The sequence below is a fragment of the Ranitomeya imitator genome, chromosome 8, assembly GCF_032444005.1.
Source record: "Ranitomeya imitator isolate aRanImi1 chromosome 8, aRanImi1.pri, whole genome shotgun sequence".
NCBI classification, from domain to species: Eukaryota; Metazoa; Chordata; class Amphibia; order Anura; family Dendrobatidae; genus Ranitomeya; species Ranitomeya imitator.
In genome coordinates this window covers 94,603,968-94,629,066 of record NC_091289.1, presented here as the reverse complement: position 1 = coordinate 94,629,066, position 25,099 = coordinate 94,603,968, and the positions used below count along the sequence as shown (strand labels likewise).

At 43.3% G+C, this 25,099-nt stretch overlaps 1 protein-coding gene across 1 annotated transcript in view; it reads right to left on the bottom strand.

Annotated features, from left to right (window-relative positions):
- Positions 1 to 25,099, bottom strand: part of MYH9 (myosin heavy chain 9) — a 234,002-nt gene that overhangs the window by 56,097 nt on the left and 152,806 nt on the right. Inside the window, exons 23-30 of the mRNA XM_069737169.1 lie at positions 22,782 to 22,919; positions 10,474 to 10,597; positions 9,752 to 9,923; positions 7,853 to 8,065; positions 7,619 to 7,763; positions 5,975 to 6,181; positions 5,414 to 5,518; positions 4,992 to 5,144 (exon numbers count right to left, since the gene is read on the bottom strand). Coding sequence (XP_069593270.1) covers positions 4,992 to 5,144; positions 5,414 to 5,518; positions 5,975 to 6,181; positions 7,619 to 7,763; positions 7,853 to 8,065; positions 9,752 to 9,923; positions 10,474 to 10,597; positions 22,782 to 22,919 — 1,257 coding nt within the window. The remainder of the gene's footprint in view (positions 1 to 4,991; positions 5,145 to 5,413; positions 5,519 to 5,974; positions 6,182 to 7,618; positions 7,764 to 7,852; positions 8,066 to 9,751; positions 9,924 to 10,473; positions 10,598 to 22,781; positions 22,920 to 25,099) is intronic.

Here is a 25,099-nt window from a genome sequence, read left to right as displayed (position 1 = left end):
CCCATAGCCTAACCTAACATGCCCTAACATGTTGATCCAGAGGAAGGCAAAAAAAAAAAAAAACCATGTGGCAAAGCGTAAGCTCCACACTGGGGAAAAAAAATTCCTTCCCGACTCCACATACGGCAAACAAACTAGTTCCCTGGATCAACACCCTAACAAGGAATCTAGTATATATACCCTGTAACATTAAACTCTTCAAGAAAGGCGTCCAGTCCCCTCTTAAATTTAAGTAATTAATCACTCATTAGAACATCATACGGCAGAGTTCCATAGTCTCACTGCTCTTACAGTAAAGAATCCACATCTGTTATTATGCTTAAACCTTCTTTTCTCCAGACGTAGAGGATGCCCCCTTGTCCCTGTCTCAGGTCTATGATTAAAAAGATCATCAGAAAGGTCTTTGTACTGTCCCCTCATATTTATACATTAAAATAAGATCACCCCTTAGCCTTCGTTTTTCCAAACTAAATAGCCCCAAGTGTAATAACCTATCTTGGTATTGCAGACCCCCCAGTCCTCTAATAACCTTGGTCGCTCTTCTCTGCACCCGCTCTAGTTCAGCTATGTCTTTCTTATACACCGGAGACCAGAACTGTGCACAGTAATCTAAGTGTGGTCGAACTAGTGACTTGTATAGAGGTAAAATTTTTTTCCTCATGAGCATATATGCCTCTTAATGCATCCCATTATTTTATTTGCCTTTGTAGCAGCTGCCTGACACTGGCCACTGAACATGAGTTTGTCATCCACCCATACACCCAGGTCTTTTTCATTGATGGTTTTGCCCAGAGTTTTAGAATTAAGTATATAGTTATACATCTTATTACTTCTACCCAAGTGCATGACCTTACATTTATCCCCATTAAAGCTCATTTGCCATTTATCAGCCCAAGCTTCTAGTTTATATAAATCATCCTGTAATATAAAATTGTCCTCCCCTGTATTGATTACCCTGCAGAGTTTAGTGTCATCTGCAAATATTGAAATTCTACTGGACAAAATATTCCTTGTTCCCTCAAGAAAGCTTAAACCTCTACCACCAACTTGGCAAAGATGTGTGGTGCTGAGGAAAAAAACAAATGGAAGGCATCTGAATTGTCAATGCTGAATGTTTTCTCCTTCTTTCAACCCAAATCTTAGCTACTGCTGACTGTAGATGAATGGGCACGTGATAATATCCTTCTCTGAGATCTAGCGCACACATTAGGCTATTTGCACACGTTCAGGTTTTTTCACGCTAAAAATGCTATAAAAACCTCATTAAAACGCATACATTATGCTTTCTATCATTTAGAAAGCATTCTGCCTGTTTTGTGCACATGGATGCGTTTTTTCCGTGAAAAAAAACGCATCGCGGTAAATAATGAGCATGTTCATTATTTTTGCGGATTTTCTGTTTTTCCCGCAATTCTATGCATTTGGGAAAAAACGCACAAAAAACACGTCAAAAAACGCATGCGGATTTCTGGCAGAAATGTCAGGTTTTTGTCAGGAAAATTTCTGCCAGAAATCCTGACGTGTGCACATACCCTTACCATGTTTTCTTTGCTAAGTGGAATTGCAGATCTTATCGATTCCACTTTGAACTTTCTGTAGGATACCCATCTATTTAGAGGCTTTAGATTTATTATTGTGCGATAGTTGACCCGAGGTTTTTCTCTTATTTTTGTTTTTATTGAAAATAGGCCCGAGTAGTATCCCAGACAATTCGGTTTCTGGCACTGGAATTACTGCACCTGAATCCACCAACTTCTTTACGTCTGTCAGTCTTTTTGAGACCTGTGGGGACTGAATAGTTAAGTGGAAGCTTCCCTGAGGGATCTGCACAAACTGTATTTTGTATCCTTCCACTATTGTTTGAAGTATCCATGGAAAGGGAACAAAGCAGTTTGCTTTTTGAGTGACTATTCCCCGACCAGGTCTTTTAACCAGATCGCTTGCCTAGCAGTGATTGTGTGCCCCATTCCTTGAGGCAAATCTTATCAACTCAGCTGAGGAGTTTGATATAAATCCTGTTGCCATTTTGAGTAATGGAACAAATTCAATGATCTCATCCCTAGATGTCTTTCCTTAAATTAGCATTTAACTCCTCTATCCATATATTCATGGCTCTTGCTACAGAGGTGGCTGCTATGTTAGTCTAAATTATCGCCGCAGATGTTTCCCGTGCTTTTTTTTTTTTTTTAAGACCATCTACCTTTCTGTTCATAGTGCTTCTTTACAACCCTGGTTATAGGGATATTGACTTTAGGAATCTCTTCCCATAATTTTATTTTCTCAAGCACAAAAAGGTAGACGTGACTTGAAACTTCTTGGAATAATTATTGGAATAATTAGTCTCTTATCCACGTCTTCCCACTGCTCTATGATCACAGCCTTTATATGTTTATTAACAAGAAATACTCTGTTCATACAGCTTCTTAATCCTCTGAACATTTCAGTCTTCCATCTGATTCGTCAAAAGGCGTTTCTCCTTTAAATGGCATTTGGCGCCTGTATTCTTTTTAAATCCCAGAAGTGCATTCCACGCTGGAATGCACACTGGGTACTAGGGGCCCGCATGTCATCACCTCTAACTCGGAAGCGCCCCTGCATTCAGTCTTCAGTGCGCACTGTGGCAGTGTGAGTAGAGAGCACCCGTAAGGGGGAAGCAGTTCACCCCAGGAGCCATAGCTCGACTGGACAGGCTGTGGGACAACTTCATCAGCTGGGTGCCGGCGTCTGCACTCACGGCAAGGGGAGAGGACCCCATCCCGATCCTCCTGCGTCTGGCATCAGGGGCTCCTGCTCGACTGGAAGATGCAAGTACACCCCTTCTGCGTCTGTCCCTGATAGGGACAGGAAATACTGAGGGTTGGCGGAGGGGGCCTTTAACCTTGTGTTCCTGTGTTTATCAAGCACATGAAGGATGACCTCTTGATTGTGCCGTCAGGAGGGACATCCTAGAAACTAACTTTATACGGCTTTCAGCCAGAGGCGTGGATTCAGTTACTTCTCTGCACATAGTGAGCAGCAGCTGAAACTACATCCCGACACTGACAGCTGGATCAGCACTGATGCTCTGTAGAGCAGCTGTCAGTCAGTGCCAGGACGTGGTTACAGTCACGGCTCACAATGCACTGAGCAGTGACTGAAGCGGAGCCAGCCGCACCTCTGACAAAGCTCTAAGCTGCCAGGATTAATTTCCACCTGGCAGCGGGGCTCTGTGCAGAAGGCCACACGGCTGCAGAACGCCATTAACCTGCAGATTAACACCATATCTGCAGGATAATTTTTATTTTTTTTTTTCCACATGACAGGTGTGCACCCCTTAATGAAATCAGGAGCCACCACTCTGCTGTGCCCTGTCAAGACCACTGTGAAAAATGGTCTTTATCAATCAAGGTAATTGGGTTTACTTGGGCCATGATGTCAAACTCCTCAAATAATGTTGACAGCAGGCAACTTTATTTTTTCCGAATTGGCCTCATTTCACCTTGCCATCATATGTTCTCTCTGCTGCTCCTTTTATGAATTGGCAGATTATATAACAGTTTGGACAAAGTAATAGACGATATCTAGCGTATTTTTCCAACCATAAGACACACTTTTTTCCTCCAAATTTGGGAGGAAAGTGTGGGTGCGTCTTATGGTAAGGATGTAACATGTGGGGAGGGGGGCAGCAGCCAGTGGGGTCCCACTGTGATCCAACTTGCAGGAGGCAGAAAAAGCTGCCTGGAATCAGCCTGGGAAAACCACATGGTCCCGATGATTAAGTGCAGTGAATATTCATTGGCCGTTTCCCCACCCACCTGTCAGCTGAGCAGTCAGGGGGAGCAGCAAATGAATAGTCTTTCACTTACACAGGGACACACATGGTTTCCCCAGCACTGGATTCCTGCAGCAGCTGGGGAGGTCTGTGTGTCCGGTGGAGGAGCAGGCGGCTGGGGCCAGAGGGGACAAGATCGCTGCATACCTGCCTGGGCTGTGCTGGATGCTGAGGCATAAAGACCTGTATGATGTCATGAAGTGGGCAGGCTGGAGCATCACATGGCAGCTCAGAGCCCTCCCTCTTCTGATGTCATCACAGGTCCTTCAGACTCCCCATTAGAATCTGCAGCTTCCTCTTATGACCTGTGCTGTGGAGAGACAACAAGAGGGAGGGCTCAGTGTGTGCAGTCATGGGATCCTCCAGCTTTTACCTCACCACAGTGACTGGCTGGCTGCCACAATTAAGAGGTTAGTCTTTACAACGCACAATAAAGCACTCTGCCACTCCTTTGGTGAACTTTAACTCCCAGCATGCCATAGGATCTGCATGACATGCTGGGAGTTATAGTTCTCCCATAGGATTTTAAAGCAGCACTCCAGTGTTATTTTCCAGTGCTGGAGTGGTGCTTTCAATATAAGCCCTGTGCCCTTATTCTTATACTCACCCTCCAGCGTCTTCATATAGTACTTTACAGCCACCACACTGGTCCCGCAGCTTCCAACATAATAACATACTATTATATATAATAACACCACATATAATAGTATGTTATTTATGTTATTAAATATTTTACCACATATTTTGCGTCAAATATTTTTTCCCTATTTTCCACCTCTAAAACCTGGGTGTGTCTTATAGTCCGGTGTGTGTTATAGTCCGAAAAATACGGTAATTTGTTAGATTAGACAGTGCAAAAATGCACAGAACATAACATGAATCACAACAATAAATTTGGCAAATTTTTTTTATACGTTCAAAGTTTTTACACTACAAAAGTGAGTTTTAGTGAATCTCCACAACATTATTATTCAGTAAGGCTAAATTCACAGCAGCAGTGGTATAATCAATATAAATAGAGGTAATCAGACTAATGGGCAAGGTAAACAAAAAGGTATACTTTTTATTTTTGTTAATGATAACCAGTCATATCCTTTAGTTGAACTGAGCGGAATAACACACACACACACACACGAGATCTGATGAAAACATACACCCAGCGTTTCACCTGATCACTAACCTGAGCCTGCAGTGTTGAAATCTGCTTTGACAAGTTTCTCTTTGCTTCCTCCTCTTCCTCAAGTTGCTCAAGGAAACCATTTTTCTCATCTTCCATTTGTTTCAGTTTTGTACTAAAGCTAAGCTTCTGACGAGTTTCTTCTTGCAGAAGTTCCTAAAGGAACAAACAAAGGTGATAAAGGTACTTGCCAAAAGTCTTCATTTCATTGGTATAGCGTCCAAGTGGCTTGTTCTAAGCTTATATCTGCTGCATGGAAAACTTCCATGAAACCAGACAATAAGACTAAAATTACATATTGAGCCTCTCTCATGTAAGGTGTTCATTAAGGAGAAGATCCACGCCAACTTTGACATACATGATATACTGTGCTACAAATTTAATTTACATTATATTTAATGTGAATTGTAAAGTAAGTTACATGCCTGAGTGTCTTGAAGTTGAGATTCCAATGTAGAAAAGTCTTTGGAAACTTTGATACACTTGCTGTCTGCTTGAGAAAGAAGCCCTGTGACATTATCCAATTCCACCTGTAAATTTTAAGAATTAATTTCACCTTAAGTAAGGGTTTATATCACAGATTAGAGCCACAGAATAGGATTCAGCTTTCAGTTAGTAAAGAAAATGTTCATGTACAGCAAGTAGGATTTAATAAGAAAATACAGTCACAGTTACAGGGAAGATATTTTGTCTGAGCTCATGTTCTAGCAGCACTCAGCGACATGCTTTAAAGCCAACGCGCTGACCACAGTGTGAGTTGTGTGCGTGCGGAGGGGTTGCTGGGAGAGTGTTAGGTGTTCAGGAAGAGAGGAGGTGTACTGTGTCCATAACCTACAGTCCACAAAGTGATGTTGAAAAGTCTGAGCTTTTCATTGAAATATAATAGTCTGTGATAATGAAATGTTATTTACTTTTAGAACTGGAACAGCAAGTTTTCAGGATTTTTTTTTACTGTACGCTTAATACTGTGTGGAAGCCCAGCTTACCTGCAGTCTGTTTGCCTTCTCAGACAGCTCTGCCCGTACTCTGTCCCCTTCTGTGATTTTTACTTGCAGTTCTTGAAGTTGAGTCTCTACTTTTTTCCGCTTGTGTTCAGAGTCGCCTTTGCCTTGCAGTAGTGCCTTTACCTCATTAGCCAACTCATTGCGCTCACTGTCCAGAGCCTGCTTGGCCTTTTCCAAGTTTCCTTTTACCTAAGAAAACAGCATTAAATATCACAACACAATCAGTATTTGATGAACAATTTCAGTTTAAGTAATTAACCAAATCTGGGGCTGCCCATCCATTTAACGAAACATGGCAGCAACAGTTAAGTACATTTTAACCCTTTCACTCTGCAGCCCATTTTTGTTTTTTTATGGTTCATTTTTTTCCTCCCCAGAGCCATAACTCTTATTTTACTGCCCACAAACATAAGGGCTTGGTTTTTGCAGGACGAGTTGTACTTTTGAATGACAATTCATTTTACCACATAGTGTACTCGAAAACGGGAAACAAATTCCAAGTACGGTGAAATTGTTGGAAAAAACCCACACAATTCTGACTTTTTTGGTAATTTTAAGGCTATGTGCACACATCAGGATTTCTTGCAGAAATTTCCTGAACAAAACCGGACATTTTCTGCAAGAATTCCGCATGCGTTTTTTTGCTTTTTTTCTCGCGTTTTTGATGCTTTTTTTCCGGAGCTTACCAATGCATTAAATAGCGGGAAAAACGCAAAAAAATCTGCAAAATTAATGAACATGATGCGTTTACCACAATGCTTTTTTTGTGTGGGAAAAAAACGCATCATGTGCACAAAAATTGCAGAATCCATTATAATTGATGGGATGCATATGTATGCGTTTTTGTAGCGAAAAAACGTGAAAAATCCTGAACGTGTGCACACAGCCTTACAGTGTACATTTTCTGGTGATGATCATGCAATACGATTCTCCTCTTCAATATTACAGGAATTGCAAACATTTCCATTTTTTTATTTTAAGTGGTGAAAAAAAAAAATCTTAAGTTTGCAGCAAAAAAAACAAACATTTTTGGAGTTGTCGCCATTTTCTGAGACCCGTAACATTTTGATTTTCTTCTGATGGAATTGTAGGATAACTTATTTTTTTGCAGGGAAAGACTTTGTACCATTTTGGGATGGATGTGACCTTTTGATTGTTCAGCATGTTTTGTGGAATTGTGGCAACCAAAAGAAATATTTTTGCATTCTTGAATTTTTTTTTTTTAAACGGTGTTTACCGATCAGGTTAATCGTTTTTATATTTTGATAGATCGGACTTCTCTGAACGTGGTGTTACACATGTGGTTTTTTTTTTTCATATCTTTATTTTCAATGGGGGGAAAGGGTGCAGTTTGGAATTATTTTTTATTTATTTTATGCAATAGAGGCAGAGTTCTGCTCCACTCGCAATTGTTAGCAGCAGATCCTGGCTGTAATACACAGCTATCACCTGCCGGGTATGGAGTAGGCTCGTTGCGCAAGTCCGCTCCAAACACCTGCTTCTGATATGTGCTGAATCTTTAAGGCACATATCTTTAAGACGTTAAAGCAAATTGCAAATCACAACTAAAAACAAACCAACAATGCACATTTTTAAAACAATTGGGTTAGTGTTTTTTGTTCTCACCCTTTTGGTTTGTTCTAGCTGCTCAGACAGTTCCTCTATAGCTTGGGAATGTTTTTGTCGGAGCTCCTGGATTTGAGCTTCATGTACTCTGGCTTCTTCATCTAAGCTTTTCTTTAACTGGGTCACCTCTTGCTCCCGCTTTGAACTAAGAAATATTGTGATATAAAATGAACATTAGTGAATTTGTGAAGACTATGCATAATTGAACAATCTGATGTTTTTCTGCAGTCATACCGGAGTTCTTGTTGGGCTGCTGTGGAGTCCAGCGTATCTTCGAGTTCAGTCTTTAGAGCCTCAAGTTCTTCCCCTAAATCCCGCTTTTGTTTCTCAGCCTTGCTGCGAGCAGCTCTCTCAGATTCCAGGTCTTCCTGTAGCTCACTTATCTGTGATTCAAGTTCTCGAATTTTCTTAAGCGCCATATTCTTCTGTGCGGACTCTTCCTCTACTCTAGAAGTTTTAAGCAACATCACAACTTAGCATCTTTAGAATAACTTGCATGCAATAGCACCCATGGTCATATGGCTTATGCTGGCCACGAAAGATCAATTAGAATTACCTTAAAGGGAATCTGTCACCACATTTGACCCATGTAAACTATTAAAATGGTAGTAAAAGTCATAGAATGCTGACAAGTCCTCATTTGAACCATCTAAACTATTAATATGGGCATACAGGTCACATGTGGTGACATTCCCTTTAACCCCTTCCAGACCTTTGACGTACCTATACGTCATAGCCTGGTATAATGATGGCCAATTATTGGCTTTCCCTGCCAGGAGAGGTGCCCACACCACCCCAGTAGTTTAACCCCCTAAATGCCACAATCGCTACCAACACTTAAGAGGCTCCCTCTTTAGTCAGATCAGCGCTCTCGGAACATCACTGCGAGGGCCAGTTTGTCGTCATGGCAAGCCTGAGGTCGTCACGACCACCTCTAGGTCTGCTACCTACAGCAGCCTTTTAGAGCATGGTCTAAGAGGCTTCTGTCAATGCAACACTGACCAGTGATCATAGTAATAAAAGTTAAAGTCTCACACACCGTATTTTTCGGATTATAAGATGCACTTTCTCCCCCCAAATTTGGGGGAAAATGGGGGTGTTTCTTATAATGCGGATATACCTTACCGGTATCATTGCTGCAGGCCGCAGGCTGGGATGAGGGGGTGCCCGGCGGTGCTGCAGGGGTGCCCGGCTGACATTTTGTGAAAGGCCAGAGCCACCAGCAGTTCATAGTTTCCTGTACGGTGGACTCCGGGAAAATGTCTGCTGCGGGGCGGCGCATGCGAAGATGGAGATCTCGGGAGATGAGATCTCAGGGGTTTCATCTGAATCATGTAGTTTAGAGCTTTAGATGGAAACACCGCTGCAGAACAAAGTACTGCAGTGCGCAGGCGCCGGGCTTCTCTGACCCTTTCCCGGCGCCTGCACACTGCAGTACTTTGCTCTGCCCTCAACAGGACAGACAGTATTCCTGCGCTGGAGCCACAGCATGAAGACAAGAAAAGGACATCATCCTATGAAGATGGGAGGCCCCGGACAGCAACTCCCATCGGACCTGAACAGAACCAGGACCGCCCCTGGGTGAGAATAATCTAACCTCTTTTTCTCATCTTTCAGGATACATCAGGGGGTTTATCTACGGCATTATAGAATGCTGTAGATAAGCCCGATGCCGGTGGGCTTAACTCACCTTCGATTTTTGGGGTCACAGGTTCCCTTTAATTTACACTGCTTGTGTCTCCAGAACCATGAAATGGGCATTACAATTGCAGATTTACAATTAGCACTCAAACATTTATTGCTGATTTCTGGATAACACCCATGAAGTCAAAATAATCATTACACCTGTAGAAAAATTCCCAGGGGAGTGTAATTTCCAAAATGGGGAAATCTGCTCTCTTCTGGCACTTGGAGGCTCTGTATATAGTGTCCGCAAGCTATTCAACAATTATTTTAACTCAGTCAAATAGTGCCTATAATTGGAGTAAGGATTCTGCCTGGGGGAGAGGGTGGCATCTTAGGAGTAACAACAACAACAATTATTATTATTAATAATAAAAATATATTATAATATAAAACTGGTAAGAAGTATGGTAGAAAGTTGGGTTATTTTTTACACCATGTACACCTAACCTTGCAAGGGCAGCATGTAATTCTTCCTCCTTTTTTGCTAGCTGCATTTTCAATTCTGCTATTTGTGCTTGTAGCTCTGCAATTTGATCGTGTAAGTCTGTAGAATCTCCCTCTAACTTGCGACGAGTCTTCTCTAGCTCCTGGCGTTGCTTCTCCTCACGACGCAAACGCTCTGAGAACATTTATCAAAAGGAAGACCAACATTATACATATCCAATCAAAAGATTTTATACCAATAACGGCATCTGCTAAATGTGTAATGTTCCACACTTACCCTGCCTACTGTTTATTTAATAAAAAAAAAAAAAAAAGTGATAACTAAACGTAAAAATTATGCAACTGCTGATACTGGTAATTTCTGTAACCAAAAGGTATAATCTATCTTTCTGGCCGGTATCCTCCTGAATGATTCAGGTCAAAGCAGTGGAGCTTCAGGAGGCCATCCTCTGCCATATTGGACAATGAATGCTGTAATTGAAAACTACAACTCATCCAGCAGAAAACAAGGCCCTGTATAGCTTTGTTCAACAGAAAAATAAAATTATGGTTTTCGGAAGAAGGGAAAGTAAAAGCAAAAAAGAAGAAACTGACACTGAAGCCATACAAAGCTAGTATAAAAGAAAGCCATTCCTCACAAATGTCAAGACTTGCAAGATTAGAGATTTGGTTACGTTCTAGGGAAAAAAAAAACCAAAAACAAAACCTTTACCCTTTGTTATTACCTTCCAAGTCAGAGATCATGGTTTCATGCTTGTTTTTCAGTTTGGCAAGGCTCTTTGACTTTTCTTCTTCCTCAGCTAGATTGGTAGAAAATTCAGCAATTCGATCCTCAAGAAGTTTTTTCTCCTTTAAACAAAATTGTATAAATTACGGGAAGCATGGATTAGATTTGCTTACATATGACCTAAAACGCATTTACTTCAAAAACACGAAGGATAAAGAATGACCCAAAAAAAACATGTCAACTTCATTGGTCACTACATGCCAATTTTCGTTTTTGTGCTTCTATTGTAGTAGAGAATCTGTCAGATGAAAGGGCTGTAAGGTTCACCAAGCATCATCGCTATTCTCTGCCTATTTACTAGCACCTATGCTTTTAACCCCTTTACCCCCAAGGGTGGTTTGCACGTTAATGACCGGGCCAATTTTTACAATCCTGACCATTGTCCCTTTATGAGGTTATAACTAACGCTTTAACGGATCCGGATGATTCTGACATTGTTTTCTCGTGACATTGTACATCATGATAGTGGTAAAATTTCTTTGATATTACCTGTGTTTGTGAAAAAAACAAACAAATTTCGTGAAAATTTTGCAATTCTCCAACTTTGAATATTTATGCCCTTAAATCACAGATATGTCACATAAAATACTTCTAAAGTAGACATGTGGGAAATGTTACTTATAAGCACAATTTTGGAACCAAATTTTTTTTTGTTACGGAGTTATAAGGGTTAAAAGTTGACCAGCAATTTCTCGTTTTTACACCACCATTTTTTTTTTTTTTTTTTTTTAGGGACCACACCACATTTTAAGTCATTTTGAGGGGTCTATATAATAGAAAACACCCAAGTGTGACGCCATTCTAAAAACTGCTCAAGACCAATTTAAGAAGTTTATTAACCCTTCAGGTGTTCACAGGAATTTTGGGAATGTTTAAATTAAAATGAGCATTTAAATTTTTTGTGAAAAAACAAAAAAAAAGTTACTTCAGCTCCAATTTGTTTTATTCAACCAAGGGTAACAGGAGAAATTGGACCCCAAAAGTTGTTGTACAATTTGTCCCGAGTACGCTGATACCCCATATGTGGGGGTAAACGACTGTTTGGGCGCATGGCAGAGCTCGGAAGGGAAGGAGCGCCGTTTGACTTTTCAATGCAAAATTTACTGAAATTGAGATGGGACGCCATGTTGCGTTTGGAGAGCCCCTGATGTGCCTAAACATTGAAACCCCCCACAAGTGACACCATTTTGGAAATTAGACCCCCTAAGGAACTTATCTAGATGTGTGGTGAGCACTTTGACCCACCAAGTGCTTCACAGAAGTTATTAATGCAGAGTTCTGACAATAAAAAAAATCATTTTCACAAAAATCATTTTAGCCCCCATTTTTTTATTTTCCCAAGGGATACAGGAGAAATTGGACCACAAAAGTTGTTGTCCAATTTGTCCAAAGTATGCTGGCACCCCATAAATGGGGGGAACCACAGTTTGGGTGCATGGCAGAGCTCGGAAGGGAAGGAGCGCTGTTTGGAATGCAGACTTAGATGGAATGATCTCCAGGCGTCAAATTGCGTTTGCACAGCCTCTAATGTACCTAAACAGTAGAAATCTCCAACAAGTGACACCATATTGGTAGGCCCCTCCAAGGAACTTAAGTGTTTCACTACAGTTTATAATGCAGAGCCGTGAAAAATTATTATTTTTTAGCCCCCAGTTTTGTATTTTCCCAAGGCTAACAGGAGAAATTGGACCCCAAGAGTTGTCCAATTTGTCCTGAGTATGCTGATACCCCATATGTTGGAGTAAACCCCTGTTTGGGCACACGGGAGAGCTTGGAAGGGAAGGAGCACGGTTTTACTTTTTCAACGCACAATTGGCTGGAATTGAGACCGGACACCATGTCGCGTTTGTAGAGCCCTTGATGTGCCTAAACAGTGGAAACCCCCAATTCTAACTGAAACCCTAACCTAAACACAACCCTAACTACGCCCCTAAATCCAACACACCCCTAAAACTAATCCCAACCATAACCCTAACCACACCCCTAACCCTAATCCCAACCACACCCCTAAATCCAACACACCCCTAACACTAATCCCAACTATAACCCTAACCACACCCCTAACCCTAATCCCAACCACACCCCTAAATCCAACACACCCCTAACACTAATCCCAATTATAACCCTAACCCTGACACACCCCTAACCCTAATTCCAACAGTAAATGTAATCCAAACCCTAGCCCCAACCCTAATCCCAACAGTAAATGTAATCCAAACCCTAGCCCCAACCCTAATGGGAAAATGGAAATATATACTTTTTTTTAATTGTATTATTTTTCCGTAGCTAACGGGGTGACGAAGGGGGCTTGATTTACTTTGATAGCTGATTTTTTTTAGCGGATTTTTAGGATGAGCAGCTGTCACACCAAAAGACGCTTTTTATGGCAAAAAATAGTTTTGCGTCTCCACATTTTCAGAGCTATAATTTTTCCATATTTTGGTCCACAGAGTCCTGTGAGGTCTTGTTTTTTGCGGGACGAGTTGACGTTTTTATTGGTACCATTTTTGGGCATGTGACATTTTTTGATCGCTTTTTATTCTGATTGTGAGGCAGAATGACCAAAAACCAGCTATTCAGGACGTGCGTTTATACCGTTCCGCGTTTCTTAAAAATTGATAATGATAATTGATTCTTTGGGTTGGTACGATTAAAGTGATACCTCATTTATCTCTTTGTATATGTTTTGGCGCTTTTATACAATAAAAATTTTATATAAAAAATTATTTTTGCATCGCTTTATTCTGAGGACTAACTATTTTTTCGCTGATGCTGTATGGCGGCTTGTTTTTTGCAGGACAAGATGACGTTTTCAGCGGTACCATGGTTATTTATATCAGTCTTTTTGATCGTGTGTTATTCCACTTTGTTTGGCGGTATGATAAAGCGTTTTTTTGCAGCTTTTTTTACGGTGTTCATTGAAGGGGTTAACTAGTAGGACAGTTTTTTTTTTTTTTTTTTTTACACATCTGATATATATATATATATATATATATATATAAAATTTTTTTTTTTACACTATAACATTGCCCCAGGGGGGGGGACATCATGTTATAGGGTCAGATAGCTGATCTGACACTTTGCACAGCACTGTGTCAGATCAGCGATCTGACAGGCAGGGCTGCAGGCTTACCAGAGCCTGCTCTGAGCACGCGCTGGTAAGCCACCTCCCTGCAGGACCCGGAAGCAGCCCCGTGGCCATTTTGGATCCGGGGCCTGCAGGGAGAAGGAGGTAGGAGACCCTCGGAGCAAATAGCGTTGCTCCGAGGGTCTCAGGGAAGCACGCAGGGAGCCTCATGTTTGATTGCAGTGTTCCGGGGGTAATGTGCCAGGAGCGGTCAGTGACTGCTTTTGGCACATAGCTGACACCCAGCAGCGCTGGCCGATCGCATATGACATACCATCCTGTCGGTGGTCATACAGGCCCAACCCACCTCGACGGGATAGTACGTCATATGTCAGAAAGGGGTTAATACCTTCACAACCAGACAATTTTGGTGTGTGCTTGCTTTCCCATCTCCATAGGTGTCTAAGTGCTTGTTCTCAAAGGGAAGAGTATAAAATTTTTCCTCCAATTTTAATTTGTAAAGGGGGCGAGGGGAGTGACTCAAAAAATGACCTGGAAACAAGATTCTTCAGGTCAGTACAACTGCGGCAATACAATATGGTTGTTTATAAGTGTCACCCTTTTCTGAGACCTGTTTGCGTGCTTGTTCGTGCTGAGAGAGGTTTTTAGCGTTTTTTGTGAGAGGGGGGGGGGGGGGGGGGTACATAGGTTTTGATTGCCTCCTAGAAATTGGTAAAGGGGGGCAATTTAGAGACTAAACATTTCATTTTAAACCTTTTTTAGATCCTCAAAGGGACTTGATCCTGTTATTCGATTGCTTGTACTTTGTCCTGCAATATATAGTTTCATGGTAGCATCAAGATGCCAATAGGTCCCTTTAAGTAGCTAACCAGCTACTATGTTGTGATCTTGGGCATGCAAGCCATTTGTAAACCATTAAATATCTACTGTAGCTTGAGAATAGCATTTAAAAGCTTAAAACAGCAGCAATCAGAGCTAGTGCTAGTTACTGCTCTAAATGGCAGGAGGTGGCTGTATAATACAGCCGGTTCCGTACATGTGCACAGGCTTCAGATGAAGCAGCAAGTCTTCTGTCAGAACAAGGGTAACTGAATGCAATGGCGATGAGGGGCATGCTGGTTACTTGAGAGAATCTTTCTGAAAATACAGTTCTTAGCCAATCCTCCACCACACATGCATAGACTGGTGTTCTGCTGGAAGTCCGCATAGTAAGGAACAGCATTCAGGTGACAGTCCTCCCCGGGTACGATTGTTAACATGCATATTTAATTGTAATTCAACTTCATCTATTTAAAAAAAAAAAAAAAAGAAAAAAAACCACCACGACAAAATATACTTTGCTCTATTACCACAGAAAAGGACTTCTCCAGCGCTGGGGTGAGGAAACTTTGAAGGCTACAGTACTTCCCTTCTGCCATCCTCAATTGAATTCTATGGGTTGCAGTTATAATCTGAGCTCTGATCTGGGCAGCGAGTTATCAGTTTCATTTAAGAGGACAGTGAGTGAAGGAAGCAGGGTCAGGCAGATAATGAAAGCGTTTTCTGTAGTAAGAGGCATTACAGAATTTTCTTGCTTCTCCCGTACAGTATAACTCTTGGACCAAGAGGATATGACCATAATCTCCTAAAATAGGGATTTTTGTGTACTCACCGTAAAATCCTTTTCTCCGAGCCAATCATTGGGGGACATAGGACCATGGGTGTTAACTTAGAGTCCTCCTAGTGACAGCAGTATAACACAGAAAGAATAGCTCCTCCCCTGCAGTATGCACCCTCCTGCTGGCTCCAAGTGAACCAGTTCGGTAACAAAGCAGTAGGAGCTTAAACATTTAACAAGGATGAACTGTCAAAACCAAGCCAACACAGAAAAAACTAAAGCCGTTAGGCTAACAGGGTGGATGCTGTGTCCCCTAATGATTGGCTCGGAGAAAAGGATTTTATGGCGAGTACACAAAAATCCCTATTTCTCCTACGCCTCATGCGGGACACAGGACCACGGGACGTTCTAAAGCAGTCCCTGGGTGGGGAACAACCAACTGAAATTGCTCCTTGTACCAACAAGTTAGATGCGGCACTGCCGCCTGCAAAATTAGTCTGCTGACGGACACATCTGCCGAGGCCTTGGAATAGATATGGTAATGTTTTGTAAACGTATGCAGGCTGGACCAAGTCGCAGATCTGCAATTTGTGCTGCCGATGCCTGGTGCCAGATGGCCCAAGACGCACCCACTGACAGAGTAGAATGAGCCTTAATCCCTGCTGGGACGGGATGACCTCTAACTCTGTATGACTCCTGGATAGCTTAACGAATCCACTTGGCCTTGGAAGCGGCTAGACCTTTCCTTGGCCCTTCCAGGAGAACAAACAGGGCGTGCGGAAAGACGCTGTCCGCAAGACGTATCTCCTAAGAGCTCTCACTAAATCCAGTGTGTGAAGAGCCTTCTCGGTGCGATGTACTGGTGCCGGACAAAGTGAAGGCAAGGCAATTTCCTCATTGAGGTGGCAAGATGAGACAACTTTCGGTAGAAAAGATGGGGATGTTCTCAAAACCACCTTACCTTGATGAAAATTGAGGAAAGGAACTTGACAAGACAAATCTGCCTGCTCTGAGACTCGTCTGATGGACGTGACTGCAACCAGAAAGGCAACTTTCCAGGAAAGAAAAAGATAGGGAAACCTCCGGCAAAGGTTCAAAAGGGGCCTCCTATAAGACTCCGAGGACCAAATTAAGGTCCCATGGTTCCAACGGCATCTTATAGGGTGGCACCACATGGGAGACTCCCTGAATGAACGTCTTCACCTGTAATCTGTTGGCAATCCTGCGTTGGAACAGAACTGACAAGGCTGAAATCTGCCCCTTGAGAGAACTAAGGGTGAGACCCAAGTCCAATCCCGAATGAAGGAATTCGAGGATGGAAGGAATGGACAATTCAAGAGGAGAACGTCCCCGGTCTTTGCACCATGAAAAAAAAGGTCTTCCAAATGCTATGATAAATACGCATAGACGTAGGCTTTCTAGCGCTGACCATGGTAGAAATGACTTCTGGAGAGAAGCCTGACTGGGTTAGCACCCAGGACTCAACGGCCATGACGTCAAACACAGGGCCTCGGAGTTCTGGTGGTAAATAGGGCCCTGAGACAACAGGTCTGAGCGATTCGGTAATCGCCAGGGAACATCTGCGACTAGTTGAACTAGTTCGGTGTACCAGGCCCTGCGCGGCCAATCTGGCGCAATCAGGATTACTGGTATCCCCTCCGCTCTTCTTGATGACATTCAGCAGTAAGGGAAGCGGGGGAAATGTGTACGGAAGCCGGAACTGATGCCATGAGTTTATGAGTGCATCTGCCCCGATGGCTGCCGGTTCGTGGGACCGAGCTATGAAGTCGGGAACCTTGGAATTTAGCAGTGAGGCCATTGGATCCACGTCCGGGGTTCCCCAGCAACAGCAGATCTGGTGGAAGATCTCCGGATGGAGAGACCACTCCCCGGAGTCGAGACCTTGATGGCTGAAGAAGACTGCCTCCCAATTTTCCACTCCTGGGATGTGAACCTCAAATCATTGAGCGGTTTTCCTTGGCCCAACAGAGAATGTGGCCTACCTCAATCATGGCTGCCTTGCTGCGTGTTCCCCCCTGCCGCTTGATGTATGCCACTGCTGTGGCATTGTCGGACTGAATCCTGATGGGACGACCCGCCAGGAAGGAATGGAATTGGAGAAGAGCCAACCTGATTGCCCGTATTTCCAGGATGTTGATCGGCAGGCGTGCTTCCTGAAGGGACCAGCGGCCCTGAGCAGTGTGATGGTGGAACACTGCTCCCCAGCCCAGAAGACTGGCATCTATTGTCACAACTAGCCAATGTACTGGAAGTAAAGACTTCCCTTGTTTCAGGGAGGACTTCAATGTCCACCACCTGAGAAACTGACTCGCTGGGGAAGGAGGAAACGACGATCGAGAGAGAACGGGTTCCTGTCCCACATAGCCAGGAGGGCATGTTGTAAGGGGCGGACGTGTAATTGAGCAAATGGGACCGCCTCCATAGCTGCTACCATCCTGCCAAGGACTCTCATAACGAAGCGCAGAGTGAGTGTGAGGTTGGGAGAGCTTCTGAGCTTCCCGCTGTAAGACAGATCTTTTCCGGAGGAAGAAGCACCAACCCCTGGGATGAGTCCAGTATCATTCCTAGAAAGGAAATTCGCTGAGCCGGAACTGGGGAGGATTTTGTGAAGTTTATCTTTCAACCCAGGCGAGAAAGTATCTATTGAGATGTTCACAGCCTCCTCGCAGGCACGAGAAGGTCCTTTTATGAGAATATCTTCTAGATACGGTAACACCAACACTCCTCGGGTGTGGAGAATGGCCAAGGCAGCCGCCATGACCTTAGTGAATACCCTGGGAGCGGTGGCGAGGCCGAAGGGCAGAGCAACAAATTGAAAATGTTCTTCCTGAACTGCGAAACGAAGAAACCTTTGGTGGGATGGAAAAATCGGAAAATCGGAATATGAAGGTACGCGTCATGGATGTCTAGACGCCAGGAACTCTCCTTTTTCCATTGAAGCGATGACAGAACGAAGCGATTCCATTCGGAACCGTTGCATCCTGACGAACTTGTTCAACAGCTTTAGGTCCAGTATGGGCTGTACCGAACCATCCTCCTTTGCAACAATGAACAGGTTTGAATAAAAACCTTGAAACCTCTCGCTTTGAAGAACCAGGGTAACAACCAGTCCTCTTTTAGAGTGTTTATGGTGTGGAAGAACGCTGATGCCTATGCTCTGGGAGGAGAACACAAGAAAAAACGATTTGGGGGACGAGATGAAAATTACATCTTGTATCCGGAGGACACTAGGTCTTGGACGACCGAGAGCCATGCATGGCTGAAGGAAAGCAGGCGGCCACCTACTTTGAGTGTGTCCCCCGGATACCACAGGGCGTCATTGTGTGGAAGATCTGCCTGGTCTGAACCCTCTGGATCACGACTGCCTAGGCCTGCCTCTCCATGATGGGGAAGGTTTATATGAGGCCTGGGGGCCTCTGTCCCTGCGTTGTGCCCGGCCGGGTCCTGAAGATGTGGAAGTAGAGGACCAGTTTGAGTTGCAAAAAAAAAAAAAAAAAAAAAACAATCGGGACCGAGCCTGCTGTTGCTGGTTCCAAAAGGGCTAAGAGTCTCTGCTGTGGAAGAAATTTGCTCTTTCCTCCAGTGGCGTCAGAGATAAGCTAATCGAGGTTTTCGCCAAACAAGCGACCATTTTGATATGGTAAGGAGGTTAACGACTTTTTGGAAGCTGAATCCGCACGCCAGTCTCTGAGCCATAGAGACCTCCTAATGGTGATGGTGTTTGCTGCTGCTTGTGAAGCGCAGCTAGCGGCATCTAAAGAAGCTGTCACCACGAAATCCCCGGCTCTCGCTATCTGAGTAGCACTATCTGCTACCTTGGGGGGGTTGGGGAGGGGGGCGACTGGTATCTAGAACAGCTGAAGTTAAGACGTCAGCCCAATGAGCCATAGCCGTAGCCACCCACGTAGCGGCGAAACATGGAAAAAGTCGTAGTTACTCACCGATAACAGTGTTTCTCAGAGCCCATGACAGCACTGCCAGAGAGGGGCTCCGCCCTTCAGGGACAGAAAAACCTATAGGATAAAAGGGCGGTACCTCTCCCCTGCATCAGTTTTATTTACAGAGCATCGGAGGTCCACCAGGTTAAGGTACCGTCACACTGAACGATATCGCTAGCGATCCGTGATGTTGCAGCGTCCTGGCTAGCGATATCGTTGAGTTTGACAGGCAGCAGCGATCAAGATCCTGCTGTGCCATCGTTGGTCGGCGCAGAAAGTCCAGTACTTTTAGTCGCTGGACCTCCCGCAGACATCGCTGAATCGGCGTGTGTGACGCCGATTCAGCGATGTCTTCACTGGTAACCAGGGTAAACATCGGGTTACTAAGCGCAGGGCTCAGAAGGGTGCTTTTCCCTTCGAAACGCGTCGGTTAGCTTTGTGACCTCAGTGAGGCTCCGTCCGGCCCGTGACGTCACACGCTGCTTGGCAGCGTCGGCCATTTTTTCTTTTCAGTGCAACCAGGGACGCCTCCGGCCGGGACGTTCCCTGGCTCTACACTGAACAGCGACTTTCCATATTGGTCGCTACTGCACCAGCCCACGTGCGCCCACCCTACCATCCGCAAGCCATCTATGCCCCTGCTTCTGCTGCGGATATCGGAGTGACACCAATCAGCACCTCCGGTATCTACCACGAGCATATCGGTAGCAACTCAGCGCAGCATGTGTTATTTTTCCAGCTACGCTTCAATACGGTAGGAGGCTTACACATTCATTGTTGTTTTTTGGGACAGCACACCTGTTAAGATCTTTACTGCTGTTTGCAGCACTATTCACAGGAGGTGTTCCGTTTCATTTTCATCACCAACCATTGCATCTTAGTAGTTTTTCAACCATTGCATCTTAGTAGTTTTTTGCACCTCCACAGCCAGGGCTAGTCTACTTCAATCACCCAAGCGCGGTATTATTTGTTTGCATATCTAGTCATCTCCACAGAATCGGCACATTTTCTGACTATACCAGCAGCTGGGAGATTACACTAGCCACCTCCACCAGTGTTGTGCGCCAGTGATTTTGTTATATTTGCCTCTCTCAGATGTGCCATCATCTCCGCTATCAGCTTGGTGAAGATGCAGGGTGCAATTGATATGCCAAAGGTTAGAGCCCTGTATTGGTATTCCCTTGTCTGTCCTTTCATGACTACCGCCAGTCTGAGGAATTTCTGAGAGGAGTTGTGGATGGGGACGTGATGGTTCTAGATCTCAGCGACGCGTACTATCATAAAACAGTTGGGAAACAGATTTTTTTTTATCGTTGACTTTGACTCCATTTTGAATCTGTTTTTTTTTACATAAGTACAGCCAGCAGGAGGGTGTATACTGCAGAGGAGGAGTTATTCTGTGTTAACTTAGTGTCCTCCTCGTGGCAGCAGCATAACACCCATGGTCCCGTGTCCCCCAATGAGGCGTAGGAGAAAACAAAAAGGTGTAGCTAAAGACAATTGTAGTAAAGTCAAAATAGTTTGGCCTTACAGGAGCTGTACAGAATTTGAAATGTAGAGCAGACATCTTCCATTAAAATTACCACATGTTTAAGAGGTGAGCTGATATGCCAGACATGCAGGAACCACTTATGTACAAATGTATTATTGTTTTCAGGGAAAGTAACCATTTTACTAACTATGTTCAAGTGAATCAGAAATACAGACAAGAAAATTGCATGTAACAAGTGAAAATTTAATAAGTTATAATCAGACAATTTATTAAAAAGCATATAGCCATGATATTAATAGCGAATGATAAGATAGTGAAAAATACCAGAAAATGGCACCACAGATCAGAGGCAAGTAAGTGAATAGTCAATACAACATGCTGCTCCAAACATCAAGTGTACATATACTATGAAAAAATGTCATTTTAGAGCTAGATCAAGCCACTGGTGAACCACCCCAAGTAAGTGGTAAGAAGATGAAGGAGCAAGTTACCTCAGACCTGCAGTGCCACGACCCCTACACGCGGAAGAAGGCACATAATCAGAAAATGTATGGCTATGTGCACATGTAGGAAAAGAGGTGCAGAATTTTCTGCCCAAAATCCGTATCTCCTGGCAGAATCCGCAGCCGCAGATTTGCTGCGGTTTTAATGCAGTTTTGATGAGGATTTTGTGCGAATTTTATGCGGATATTGCCACTGCAAATTTTTATCATGGAGGGGTGCAGAAACGCTGCATATCCACACAAAAGTAGTGACATGCACTTTGAAAAACAGCAATTCCGCACATTTTTTTTTATCACATTGAATAACATTGTACTGTACATCACAGTGCGGATCTGCAGTGTTTTTGCGCGAAAAAATCCACTGCGGATCCGCAGCAAATCCGCATCATGTGCACATAGCCTTTGACATTTGTTCATAATATTATATGTACACTTAATGTTTGAAGCAGCATGTTGTATTGACTATTCACTTACTTGCTTCTGATCTGTGGTGCCATTTTCTGGTATTTTTCACTCTTATCATTCCCTATTAATATTATGGCTATTATGTTTTTTAATAAATAGTCTAATAAAATTATAACTTTTTAAACAATTTTCAGTTATGTTAAGTGCAATTCTTTATATGGGTTATTAATTATGTTCAAGCCCTGAAACCTGGTCCCAACTCTTTTGGCCTAAAGGTACCGTCACACTTAGCGACGCTGCAGCGATACCAACAACGATCCGGATCGCTGCAGCGTCGCTGTTTGGTCGCTGGAGAGCTGTCACACAGACCGCTCTCCAGCGACCAACGATGCCGGTAACCAGGGTAAACATCGGGTTACTAAGCGCAGGGCCGCGCTTAGTAACCCGATGTTTACCCTGGTTACCATCCTAAAAGTAAAAAAAAAAAACAAACACTACATACTTACCTACAGCCGTCTGTCCTCCAGCGCTGTGCTCTGCACTCCTCCTGCACTGACTTTGAGCACAGTTGCCGCAAAGCAGAGCGGTGACGTCACCTCTCTGCTTTCCGGCTGACCGACGCTCACAGCCAGTACAGGAGGAGTGCAGAGCACAGCGCTTGAGGACAGACGGCTGTAGGTAAGTATGTAGTGTTTGTGTTTTTTTACTTTTAGGATGGTAACCAGGGTAAACATCGGGTTACTAAGCGCGGCCCTGCGCTTAGTTACCCGATGTTTGCCCTGGTTACCAGTGAAGACATCGCTGAATCGGTGTCACACACGCCGATTCAGCGATGTCTGCGGGGAGTCCAGCGACCAAATAAAGTTCTGGACTTTCTTCCCCGACCAGCGATCTCCCAGCAGGGGCCTGATCGCTGCTGCCTGTCACACTGGACGATATCGCTAGCGAGGACGCTGCAACGTCACGGATCGCTAGCGATATAGTCTAGTGTGACGGTACCTTAAGGTGTGTGCTACATAATTTGCTTACAATAGCCTAATTGTAAACTACTGAAATGTGGAAGGGAGTTTAGTTGGCATGTGACCACAACTACAAATTGCAGACTTGTGATCACATGACCAGTCATATGGGGAAGGTCATGATTCGGCAGTCACACGGCAACTGCAGGAAAGCACTCAAATACTTTGGGTTCATTCTCTCACCTTGCTCAGTTTGGCAGCCTGATCTTCTAGAACAATTACATCTTCTTCCATCTTTTTAAGTTTTGCCTCTGTAGTGACTTTTTCCAATTGAAGTTTCTGTCTGGCAGCCTCTTCCTCCTCCAACTGTTCTTCTAGCTCCTACAGAAGTCAACACAATTACATGTCAACACGGTTAACATGTTAAGTTTTGGCACAAGGATAGAGGGAATGAAAACGCCAAACAAGGCACCATGTCGATATACATACAATGTGGATTAAGAGGGTTTGGTTCTGAATGCATTCCTCCATTGCAGTCACTGCAGAGCACAGTAACAAAGATCCTAAGGCTGATGTCAAACCCCAAAAACCCTATAATTTCAAACTGCACGGCAAGTTTTTTTTTTTTTTTTTTTTTTTTTTTAATTTTAATAAAAAAAAGTATTACAGTTTACTGTGTTCTTCTATACATAAATCACCGCCACTGATGTCTACACCGCCCCCCACCAAAAAAAAAAAAAAAAAACCCCAAAAACAACTCCAGAATGTTTTTTTTTTTTTTACACCTATGATTAATGGCCCAATGATCCGTGTTAGCCTGCTTTAATTCGCTTTCTACACTAATGGAGAAAATTTTGAGGATGTCTTCCAGCTGCCTGCAACGGTGTATGGAAAAGGCAGAGGATGGCCTCCTGAAGCTCCACTGCTTTGACCAGAGTCTGAGCAGGATAACGGCCAGAAAGACAACACTGATCAGGGTCACTGCGCAGGTTAGTCAACTTTTTTTGAGGGATGCAAAAGTTATCAGTGTTCATCAAATAACTCCACATCTGTCATGTGACCGGTCACATAAGTAACTTGTCCCACTGTTCCCACCAACTACTGTTGCAACAAATGGTGTTGCCTCATTCGCGCCACCAGGCCTTGCATCTCTTTGTTGCATCGTTTGCATTTTGCACGCATGCCTGCCTTACCGATAGGCGAAGGAGCTTCATTAAAATATTCCCAAACTGGGTCTCTTTTACAGCCTGCTGCCATTATAAGGAAAGAATGTAATAAACCTCAGATCGTACACACAAACAGATCCAGACTTGTCTGTCTGTGGCTATGCTGCAGTATTATGCTCAAAGTTTCACTTTCATTTTCTTGTCTGCTTGCCCTTCCTCCTCACACTTAGATTCACATTCTTCTTGTGTTGTGCAGATCTATTCCACTCCAAACAATCAGAAACATATTGTCTAGCTTCTTGGACTTGGCACTGAAGGGGTTGATTCTGTATTCATAGGTTTGTAGAACAATAGGATTAAGGTCTTTTTCTCAACTCTGTTCATGTTGTAACATTTTTGCCATGAAGAAGAGGCTGGGACCTCTGCGGAGTCAAATTCAGTTTTGAGAACTGCGCAAGTAAAGCGAGCGTCTGATAATATAGGAGAGAAACTGCCCACTAATCCTACAGAAACCTCTGGAAGAGCATGGCATTGTGAATGTTACACATATACAGCCTTTATTCTACTGAGTTAAACAACTCCGCTTTATCTCATGATGGAAGAACTTTTGGATGGTAAAATATTTTCCTCAAAAAGCAGTTTATTGAAAAAAATCCGATTTAAATAAAAAAAAATCCGATTTAAATAAAAAAAATCCGATTTTTTTTTTATTTTTAAAAAAAAAAAACATTGATTTTTATCCACCCTGGTCACTGGTCACCCTATCCCATCACATCAGGCCTTTTAGAGTCATGTACACAAGGTCCAAAATGCAGATACGCTTTAGGATAGTTGTAGAGGTTTAGTTTTATTTTTTCTAGAATGAGATGTGAATTTATTTGGCATTGAACCCTTTATCTCCTGAACTCAGTTTTCAACTTAAATTTTGCAGAACACCGATATATCAGGTTGTGCTTTGCTTAGGACTAGCCCAGCAAGTTATCTTTCACAATTGGTGCAGAATCCAACCAGAGGAGCAGCACTTTTAGACCTAATACTATCTAATAGACCTGACAGAATAACAAATCTGCAGGTGGTTGGGCATTTAGGAAATAGCGACCACAATATTGTGCAGTTTCACCTGTCTTTCACTAGGGGGACTTGTCAGGGAGTCACAAAAACATTGAACTTTAGGAAGGCAAAGTTTGAACAGCTTAGAGATGCCCTTAATCTGGTAGACTGGGACAATATCCTCAGAAATGAGAATACAGATAATAAATGGGAAATGTTTAAGAACATCCTAAATAGGCAGTGTAAGCGGTTTATACCTTGTGGGAATAAAAGGACTAGAAATAGGAAAAACCCAATGTGGCTAAACAAAGAAGTAAGACAGGCAATTAACAGTAAAAAGAAAGC